This window comes from Camarhynchus parvulus, chromosome 1A, assembly GCF_901933205.1.
Source record: "Camarhynchus parvulus chromosome 1A, STF_HiC, whole genome shotgun sequence".
In the NCBI taxonomy this organism is placed as follows: Eukaryota; Metazoa; Chordata; class Aves; order Passeriformes; family Thraupidae; genus Camarhynchus; species Camarhynchus parvulus.
This window is the reverse complement of record NC_044586.1, coordinates 31,517,771-31,529,278: the sequence shown is the minus strand read 5'-3', so window position 1 is coordinate 31,529,278 and position 11,508 is coordinate 31,517,771. Positions and strand designations below refer to the sequence as shown.

General features: G+C 35.7%; 1 protein-coding gene across 1 annotated transcript in view; it reads left to right on the top strand.

Annotated features, from left to right (window-relative positions):
* Positions 1 to 2,531: 2,531 nt before the first annotated feature.
* ACSS3 (acyl-CoA synthetase short chain family member 3) overlaps positions 2,532 to 11,508 on the top strand; it is a 55,766-nt gene continuing 46,789 nt past the window's right edge. Inside the window, exons 1-2 of the mRNA XM_030960747.1 lie at positions 2,532 to 2,818; positions 7,906 to 8,094. Coding sequence (XP_030816607.1) covers positions 7,927 to 8,094 — 168 coding nt within the window. The 5' untranslated portion in view covers positions 2,532 to 2,818; positions 7,906 to 7,926. The remainder of the gene's footprint in view (positions 2,819 to 7,905; positions 8,095 to 11,508) is intronic.

Here is an 11,508-nt window from a genome sequence, read left to right as displayed (position 1 = left end):
TGTGTGTCTTGAGTTAGAATTTGTTTCCTCTTTTGGAGACATTTTATTAGATCAATTGGAAATACCAATTTTTTTTTCAATAGCTTTTCTTTTGGTTGGAAAACCTGAGATGTACAGAAGCAGATGCTTTTCATATATTTTCTAGTGTAATCTACTTCTATTGAAGAAGTTGAAGGAGGCTGTTACTCTATTTAGAATGTAGGCATAAGGCAATTCTTCCTCTCTAAATACTGTAAGAGCATGAAAGAAACTTGCAACGTGTCCCAGTGTGTTTTTTTCACTCTCTGCCACTGGAAATACCATTATTATGTCAGTGGAATGCAAAATGATTTCCAGAAGATAAGTGATCAGCGTCACCATCCCCTGACTTGTTTTTTTGAAGCAGTAATCCCAGGTACTGTTCTAAACTACATCAGTGGCTGATACAGCACAAAACATCTGGTTTTGCCTATATGAAAACTAATAAGTGCTATGAAGCATGGTTGCTCAAGAAAAGGATGATGGAATTGAAATTGTTTGATCTAAAAGCCAAAATGGAGACCTGGGTTTTAAACCACATAGAATTTGGCAAAGAAGTTGAAGGAAAAACTTCCTTGAGTTGGCTTTGAACAGGTCAAAACTGTCTTCAACTGCAACATGGGAAACATAGTCTTTAGATGTTAGAGAGAAAAATCTTTTTAATGCTGAAGTTGGTGAAACACTTGAACAGATTATTTTGGAATCTTGTGGAATGCCAGGTTTAAAAGGGTTAAAACAAGTATTTATTTAGGAATGTAGAAACAGTTTTCTCTGTTTCTCTAACATGTGCAGACAGAGGGCAATTTTGCAACATATCTTTTTCCTCTGATGCTAAGACATATGTGCAATATATAATCCCCTTTGAATTTTGGAAGTGTTGCCCAGATTGCTATTCAAATGTTGCTTACACTTTTAAAACTGTGTCAGGGTCAATTTACATAGTAATATCTCAAATTATCTGATATTGTCTAACATTTTATTCAGCTTCTACTCTCATTTAATGTAAAAAAGTGCATGTCTGCCTTTCTGGTCCTGTCAGAACCTTGTTCCTTCTCAACAGGGTAACAAAGCTCTCATCACACCTTCCAGATAGTCTTCGTTTTTGAATAAACCTACAGTTATATCTCTTTCACACACTTGTTTGTGATTGCTAAAAATTCATGTTGGTGTCGCCATGTATCTTTAGAAGAACCAAAGCTCTCATGCCTGCTCATGTTTTGACCATTTTAAGTGAATATGCATAGCCCAGGTAATGTCTTCCCTTGTTAATATCATCCTATAGTAATTTGATAGAAAAACCTGAATCTTACACAACCTTTATGACAGTAATATATAGTTTCTCTGTATTGTGTGAAACAATTCCAGATCCTTTTCTGTTCATATTGTTTTCCTTTTAGGGGAAGGGTTTTGTAGACTTCTGTACAGGATGGTTTGTGGCTTTGATGGTCCCTCACTTTCTCCTTATTAATGGCATTGTAAAGGAGTTGCAGTAAGATAACTGCATCCTAAACATCCTAACTGTTTTTAATTTCATAATTGCTGTTTTTAGACAATAAAGATTATCCCATAGCATCTGTGTATGGATATAAAAGTAATATATAAAATATCCTGATTTAGAGCACTCCTTTACTAAACATGAGAAGTGAAGAAGGAAATACTTTTTTTTAACTAGTAGTAGGTTACTTTAGGCCATCTGTTATTTCTAATTACATTATAATAATATGTTACCGCTGTACAGTTGTCCCCATAGAACCTTTTGGAAACTCTCAACTGTGTTTTTTGTAAATTGCTATTTTTGCTTCACAGAATACATGCAGATAGAAAAACAAACAAAAAGGGCATGATTTAGTGTGAACTGTAACTTCTAGGTGCTGTGTCATCTTCCAGTAAATAGAATTGTCTTTGTATCTGGTACCTTCCATATTTTTGTACTTTGAAGATTATGCTGCACTTGAATTTTTTTCTATATGAAATGACTAGAAAAGTGAAACCTAAGTTTGTGAAATGTTTTTTCTTTAATTGGAAGATAAGAGTTCTCTGTAAATGCCTAACTATTGAAGAGGCTATAACTCATATCACTTTACAGAAAATTTTGAATCACTGATGTAAAAGAGTGTTGTCAAATGCATGATAATCATATGATCTTATAACTTGGCATCCCTTTCATTTAGCTACAGATGCTTTGTATGTTTAACTGTTATTGCCAAGAGATGAATAAGACTATTCTGGGTCCTGAACCTGTTCTCTTTGAAAAGGGTATTTGTGTGTGCCAATACGAAGTAGGATAATAGCATGTTTTCATAATGTCAAATTAATTTATGTGAATTTATGCTTTTTCTGTGATACCATACATATAAAATCAGTGTGATTAATTGCAAAGTAAGTTAAACCAAGACCAAGTTTGGCAAATTCTTAGTTAAGTCAGTTAAAATACAGTACTTAAACATCTCTATTTTCACTAATAGTCGTATTTAGCTTGTTGAGTCAATCATGAGGTTACAGAATAAAAAAGAACTTCCTGAAGTGAGTATAATATTTTGAGAGCTATGTTTTAATTGAAATCTCTCATTCCTTAAAAGAAAAACATGAAATGACAAAAAAGAGTTGTTTTAGTTCGGAAGGCTAGCTATTACATACTTCATACATCTTTTGTAGGTTTTTAGGTGGAGAGCTGAATATCTGTTACAACGCTGTAGATCGTCATGTTGAGAACGGACGAGGAGACCAAATTGCCATTATTTATGACAGTCCTGTAACAAATACCAAAGACAGAATAACATATAAGGAACTTTTGGACCAGGTATGTTTCAGAATAACCTTGTTAATGAGAAGGGGCAATAAATATTGCGCAGTAGGTAAATACCAGAGAGGTAGAAATGATCTACCTCACTAGTTTACTTCTTCTGCTGTGCTCTGTTTTGACTTATAAGCTTTACTACCTCTGCCAAACTATACTGCATCCAATAGGTTTTGATGCAGTATTTCCTCTATTTCCTCTTTGTCTTCTGCAGTTTAATAACTTTTTCCCCTGGTTGGTTAAATTTTTAAGTTGTCTGTATTTGATTTCATTTTCTTTTCCCCTAACAGATCTTAATTAAAAGGTTAATCATAGCATTAGTTAAGTCTCTTGACAGTTGCTGTGATGAGCAAAGGTAAAGTTCCATAGAAATGAAATGTGTGCCTTGGCTGTTGCTACACATAACGGAGTGTAAGCCTAAATGAAATTTAACTGGGGGAACTCCAAAGAAAGCTGCATCACCGGTCCCTGTGTAGGCTGGCATGAGGGTGCTTCGGTCTGGAAGGTGTGAGGATTTTGACTTCCCTTTTGGCTGAGGTAGCTTACTCCTGATGAGGTTGTGAACATCCAGTTCTGCATCAGCCCATTCAGGTTTACTCTGTGCCTCACCATGGTTTGTTGCCACCACGAGTGTTTGCAGTCTGCCCCGTTGAAAGTTCTTGGCTCTCAGGGCTGTCTGCTGGAGGTTTGCCCTCATGCTGCTACTCTTGTTTAGCTGTCTTTTTTCGTCCAGTTACAAGTAGCAGTTGAACTTAAAATTGAGTACAAAGAAATGTTGGAGTTGGACTTGTATTCTTCCTTAATGTGTTTCAATGTGCAAGGTGGATTACTTTGAATGTAACACACTCAGTGTACTTAAGATATGCATGTAGTGTCTGGAGTAATGTAAGCTTGTGGTTTAAAATGTGAAATGAGGTCAGAATACAGTAATTCCGTTAGTGAGAGATTTATTCCACTGTTGCAAGAAAAGAGAAGTCATACAGCTACAAAGAAATTATAAACCTGTTATGCATTCTACCTTTTAAGGAAAATATAGAAAACATTTACTCCTTACCAGTGTTCTATTTATTTGGACACAAGTCCATAAAACAGCATGGCATGTGGTATGCTGGAGCTGGAACAACTAGCTTTGGTGTTTTAAGGAGTCAGAAGACTTTGAAAGGATCCAGCTCCTTATCTAATCTTTTTTACACTAATATATAAAAATAAAATTAAAATTTTATATACACAATTTTTGAGTCTTTTGCGTTCAATAATTATGGTATGTACACATTATGTATGCACATAGATGTGTATACATGAAATCAATCTATGTATACATTGCATATAATACTTGTTTAACTTTAATGCAGAAATACAACATTTTAATGTAAGTTATATTAAGTGAACTTGCTTGGTAGAAATTTCCTCTGAAAAGAACTTGAAAAGTAGCCTTTTTTCTGCTTTTTAAGCTTGATATTATATTAAGTCTCCCAACTTTATGTCTCTTTAAGTGTATTAATAGTCTTAAGACATGGCAAATTTGTGCAAAGTGAGAAAATTTTGCTAGTTGACATACACATCCTTTCATCTACATTTCTTCTTATAGAGCATTGCAAAACCAAGTGGAAGAACTGGTTTATGTTTTCTGGGGTATGTAGCAGAAGTTCACTCAGAAGTTCCTCATAATCTTGCTGGAGGCTGAGTCCTATCTAAATACTATTTCTGAATTCTCTACAGTTTGCTCTTAATGAAAAGCAAATAAATGTGAAAGGCAATATTTGATACTAATAGCTTGTCTGTTGGAGCTTTCTGGTCCACTTTAGTACAGTAAGTTTAATTTGGTTTATCTGCTAGCTACCAGACTCCTGAAAACAAAAGTAACAAAGAGAGAGATCTGCTAAAAATGGGAGGGACGTAGGCTGTAGTATTTTTTTCATGGATCTTATAGGTCTAGGAGAGTTTAGCTTGCATTGATGGATTCTATGCTTGTGTGTCCCAGTCACTGTTCAACCCAGGAAGGTTTGGAATTCCTCTTTTGAGCATTTTGAATGGGATTTCTGGTTTTGCATCTTTTAAGATGAATTCTTTTGGCATGGACCAAAACTGCTTTTGGTAACTGCTGGAAGTTCAGAACTGAATGACTTAGAAACCTTAGCTGCTAATACAGCTGTAGTATTTGATTGCTAGGTAAAAGTAAAACTGTGCTCACTGGGTCCATGCCTTTGATAGAAATGCAATTTATGCTCTGGTCTTCCAAGCTGAAAGCCTGCTTGAGTTTCTTATTATATCACTTGGTCTGTAGTGATTTTACTACTGGAATGTCAAATATATTAAAGTGAGTGAGCAGTCTTAAACTTGAAGAAAAGTGGAGAAATAGCATGTTAGTTTTTGAGTGATAAAGTACAATGCACTGTATTAATATAAATCATAAATGACAACACATTGTAACAAAGTGGAAGGTTTCATGACTTTTAACAGTTTGATGAAATGTCAGTACACTTCCACCTTCCCTTTTTTCTTTTAGAAAGAGTGATTGCTTGGCTGTTTCAGGGCTCCCACATCAATCTGAAGGGCAATGTAAACCTGCTTTACACTGTTCCCCTGTCTTCCAAATAGTTGCAGATAGAGACAGTGTTTTATTGTACAGTCCCAATGTTCCCTGTCTGTCAGAAGGATGAAGGAAAGGGCACAAGCAAAATCATAGACAATTATGTATTATATTGGATTGTTGTCTTCAGTGGCATTACAGTCTTTAGGGTGGGGAAATCAGGTGCAGACAAGTGATTACTGGGTTTGCAGAGGTGACATGTAGTTCCTGTCTGCAGTATGTTGTACACACATTCTGCTCTAAATGCAATTTAGCTATGATTGATTTCAATAAAGATTATGTAAGTACATGCAGATCTCTTTGCTGTCTCCCTCCTATACCCAGGAACCAGTTGTATGGCTTGTTTACAGGCATTGGGAGTCTTCTATTTAAAAATTACTAATTATGATCATTAAAGAATGTCTTTTTCCTTTAGCAGGCGAATATTGCCTTTTTCATCATTATTAATAATAATTTATGAAATAATGATAATGAATAATAATAATAATAACAATAATAATAATAATAATAATAATAATAATAATAATACTTGTCCATTGTGTTTATTTATTGCCCACACTTACAGTGACTATAAAAATACTCATTAAATGTTATTTTCATTGCCTCTGGCCTTTTTGTCAACACTCTGCTTGAGAGTCACAAGCAGAGAAGATAATGATTAGCTTTTTTGTTTCTTTGTGAGAGGGTGATGTGTTCGAAGATTTTAATGTTTTCACACTAGGAATTACAGAAAAGTAATTTACCTTTGGAAGTAGAATTGTTATCTTTATTTACAATTACTTTCACTAATTATACTTAGAAATGACTGTAAATGCTGGGGGTATGGCAATAAATTCTAGCTTTTTACATGTCCAGTCTTTGGTTTTTGTTGAGTTTTGATAGTTTATATGAGTTTTATATTAATTTATTAATAAGTCTAGCATTAAATATATTTTCTTTTGAAAATCAGTAATATTTAAGATATCTGTTCCATACAAATCGTATAGATACCTAAGTTTGTGTGAGTTTTCAGCTTGGTGTGGTGATGACTTTACCTTACAAACATGTTCTTTCTTGTGGTTGAAAATAACAGCACAGATTTATGCAATGCTTACAGAAAATGGAACTTACGCAGTATCTTCTGATGCAAGAGTGCCTTCTTGGGGCTTCTGTCTTTCCATTTTCTTAAATCCTCGGGGAGAATGTAGAAATGTGTTGTTTGATTGTGGATGAGCTGCGAATTTAATGCAAAGACAGAGCAGATGCTGCTGGAGCTTCTGGATGTTACTGTCTCAGGTTACTGAAATTCTGAACATGTATTTCCACTGAAGAGAGAAACAGTGAGGTTGGGGGTGGATATATAAGAGCAAGATGGGAGCAGAGGTGCAGGAAATAATGTCATAAGGCAGAGAGGTACAACAGTAGAAAAGAACACTTAAAGCTAGTAGTGGGCCTTTGATATGCACAGAGTGATCCATGATGCTTGGGTAAGTATATCACCATAGCTGATTTAGTATTGGTTATTTTTAGATGTCCTTACTGCATACAAAGCAGTTTATGTCCTTTTCAATATATTTATGAGGATTCTAGGACTGAATGTAGTGGCTCTTTAAAAAGAGAAAACTCAAATTTTTAAATACTATAAAAGAAAGCATTTATTTCAGAAGATGCCACATTGCCGTGCCACAACAAGGAGGTTGGGACAACTTCACAGCGCTTGTCACAGGTCCCCATGCTCACTATAATCCAACTTACTATGTGGTAAATACTAATGAAATATTCAGTACTACTTTTGTGACCAAATATTGTGTACTGTCAAAATAATAAATATTTTCTCATGGTGTTACAGAGGCATTGCTGCTGACCAGTCTGTTGCATTTCGTGAGTTCCAGTCCTTTGCTGTTGTACATAGTCTTTCTTAGGTTTTTGCATAGCAAAAAGGAAAATCTGACAATGAGAGCAAGAATTGATTTTAAACCTAGATATTTAAACCTAGATAACATTCTGAATTTGTGTTTCCCTTTGGTTCAGAGTATAAGGTCTCTTGTCTCAGATTGAGAAGTTTATGACACTGCAGTAAAGAAAAATACTACAACACACTGATTTGTGTTTCAAAGTTAGCTAGTTAGGACAGAACTTACATTATGAAATGACCTCTTTATATTCATTCTTAAGAGCTAAAATTGAGAAATATAAACTGTTACCTGAATAAAAGAATTACTGGTAGACTCTCATTTAAAAATTTGTTACACGTTGCTATTGATTTTTTGTGGCTATACTGACTACAATAATTGGTCTCCTTCCATTTTTATTTTACAAAAGAAAAATATATTGGTAGTTTTTTTGCAAGAAAGAAATTGTCCTAAATTTACTGAACCTTGATTACATCACATCAGCTTTCTTTATCTTACTGGCTTGTCTCTTTGATGTCATGCATCTGTTGACTGTATGAAGGTTTTTTTTTTAATGGAGCAGCAGCAGATCTGGAAGAACTTTAAATCTGAGTGTTTTGTCAATACAGGTCTCCAAGTTAGCTGATGTCATGATCAAACATGGTGTGAAGAAAGGAGATCGTGTGGTCATCTACATGCCCATGATTCCACAGACAGTGTACTGTATGCTGGCTTGTGCAAGGATAGGAGCCATCCACAGCCTGATTTTTGGTGGATTTGCATCTAAAGAGCTTTCAGTTCGCATTGATCATGCAAAGGTAATAACCTGTTTGAAGCAACAAACACCATTGCATTAGTTATTCCTATTAGTCAATGTCAAAAACCTGTTCTTTGGATTTTTTCCCAGATTTTTTCTCTTTGTGTGGCACACTGTTTGTTTATAATACCTATTGTTGCAATATGAGCAAAGTACTATGTCTGTGCTGAGTTGATACTTGTACAGCAGACACCAAGTGAGCAATTTTGACCCCTTCTACAAAAGCGGGAGTTTAACACAATGTTGTTTGCACAGTGTGTACTTCTCGTGTTTGTCAATGTTTTTCTGCTAAGCATTTCCTTAATATTGGCTTTTGATTCAGCATTTTCATCAAGTGTATGAGGAAAAATTCTGCCAACCCTAAGTGATTTCACTGGCTTGTCTGATGTCTAGGCATATTAGGTAGTTCATTTTTTCAGCTATGTTATGATTTATGCAAACAATTTATTGTTTGCATTCAAACACTCCAAACCTTATATTGCTTGCTCGCTCCCCCCTCTCCCTCTTCCTCCCTGTGGTGGGATGAAGAGGAAAATTGGAGGCCTAAAAGGTAAAGATCAGGTTGAGGTAAGAACAATGTGCTAGAAACAGCAATGAAATAAATGAACAGTAACAGCAACAATATTCATAGCAGAGTGTACAGGAGAGGCAAATGATTCACGCCATGCTGAACCCACACTACCCTACCACACCCTCCAGAAAGGAGCCATCCCTCTTGACAGATAAGGAAAAAGTTGCCCTAAATAAGTGACTGTGCTGATAATTAATAGAGATGAATGCTTTAAAGGCTCCTGTGTTTGGCATAGGTTGAGCTTGTTTATAAAGTGTTATGATGTCTGTGTTACTGAAATGAAAATAGAAGTTGACTATTCTTAGTACCTTATATAGGCATATTAGTAGCTTGTGTATGCATTAGTTTCAAACCAGCTAACAATGGAATGGCCTGTTCTTGTTTTCCACTAGTGAACAAGGTAAAGTCTTTTGTCACCTTGATCAGTCACCTGAAGCATTCAGACTCTCTGTCGTAGCTGTCTTATCATTGAATAATGTTGCTTAGATGTATAAACCAGGATAGGATTTTGTGTAGGGTTCAACTCTCCAGGATTTGTGGAACTTTTATGTAGATTTCTGTATGCAGAAGTGCTTTTTAGATGACTGAAGTTTCAGTTTAATAAATATCTGTAAATAGAGAGTTGAATGCATTTCCCCTCTCTCCTAGATGCTTTAACAAAGATGTTAATAAAATGGCCAAAATGGTTTGTTGAAATGATGAAAAAAGGCTAACAACAGCTCTCTAGTTTTCCCTTTCTTCCCACTTACCCATTTTTCTAACAAGCTATAAAATAATGTATAAGAAAAAATTATAAGCTTTAAAAATGGAGGTTGCTACAAATACAAATTATCTAGCATGTTTACTTTTAGAGTATTTTGTAATTGTTGACTAATTAATCCCAATGGTTTTTCCTCAGGGGATAAAAGGGAGAGAGCACAATATTCATAATCCTTGCTTTGTGCATTAAAATGAAAAGAGAGGAAGTTAAAATTTTCTACCCAAGGTCACATAGCAACTCTTTTGAAGAGTTAGCTATATAATTATTTCCTGCAAACCATGAACTAAGTCCTCATTTACATTGCCTTTTGGTTTCTTTAGAAGGCAGTATTATGGATGATTTTTGGTCCATCTGATGTGTAATTAAAATGTGAGTAAGGGAGGCATATCCTCAGTCTAAGTTTCAAAACATGCCCCAATTTTCAGCGTGATAAAGCTTTCATGGTAAGTGAATTGCACACTCTTGAGGCTGCCTGTAAGTACTTGTAATAGACAATAAAAATGCTGAATAAATAAAGCAGTTACACAATAACCTAACCTTTTTATTAGGCTTTTATGTGAATTGGTTTAGATGCTGCAGTACAGGACCTGATATTGGTAAAATTAATTAGAAAGTGTTAAAGATGTGCAGTGGAAAGCTGGCTGTAAGATACTCTTGTAGAAGAAAGATCAAACTTCATATTCTGTTGGAAAGTCTGAGTGAAAGAAATAACAAGCACTTTCTGGTGACTATGAAAAGGTACACTTGGCCAACTTAGCTTAATTTATCTTGAATTTTAAATAGGTCTGCGAATGCTGCAAAGTCCTGCAGCTGGTAATTTCTACTTGTGTCAGGTGTTGGCCGTTACAGGCATTCTGCAGTGTATTGTGATGAAGTGATACAGAGCATGAAAACACAATTTTTTGTCATCTTTCCTTTTACTTGAGTCTGGGAATATATAGTTTGTAATGTTAAAGCAGTAGGTAGGTTCATACAGTCATGGAACAGTTGGAAGGGACCTTTAAAGGTCATCTAGTCTTACTTCCCTGCAATGAGCAGGGCATGCTCAGATAGATCAGGTTGCTCAGAGCCCTGTCAAACCTGACATTGAATGTTCCCAGGGGTGGAGCATGTATCATCTCTTTGAGCAACCTGTGCCAGTATTTCAGCAACCTCATTGCAAAAAATGTCATCCTTTATCTAGTTTAAATATACCCTCTTATAGTTTAATACCGTTACCTCTTTGTCTCATTGCAGCAGACATTGCTTATGTCCAATTTTTCATCCACCAGTATCCCAAGTCCTTCTTGGCAGGGCTACTCTCAATCCCTTCATTCCCAGACTGCATTGATTTTTGGAGGGCTTGGCCTGGCACAGGTGCAGGACCTTGCACTTCTGCCCTGTTGAAGCTCATTAAGTTGTCATGGGCCTGCTCCTTGAGCTTGTCCGTGTCCTTCTGGATGACATCCCCTCCTTCAGGAGTGTCAGTTGCATCACTTGAGGAATATTAGAGAGTATAGAAGAATTTGTAGAAGGAGTCTTTACAACAGAATAAAAATGTTGGTCTTGTACCAACATCTTTTACTATTGGCCCTTACTTTATCTCATTTCTACTTAATAACATTGCTTTTTTTTTCTATAGCTCACTATCTATGTAATTTCTTCTCCAGCAGACCCTTGAACTCTTGCTGTTTTTTCTTCAAACTTGTTATGCGTCTATCTAATCTTAACATATATGACTACATGGAGCCACAGAAGAGGTGGGAAATGGGTGTATAAAAGCAATATGGGAGCAGAGGTGCAGGAGAAATAATATCATTAGGCAGAGAGAAGAAAAGAACAGTTAAAACCAGTAGTGGACCTTTGATTTGCCTGGAGTGATCCATGATGCTTCTTCACTTTGGTAGTACATCACCTTAGCTACTTTAGTATGGCTTCGTTTTAGATGTCCTTCTACATACAAGGCAGTTGGTGAGCACAGGTGGGATCATCTACAAATTACTATAAAGCTAGTGATAACAAAAGTCTTTCATCTTAACACTTGAATAGGACTGTGTATCTTTTATTTATTATAGCCTGACTTCAGGGTGGCCTCCCAGTGAATT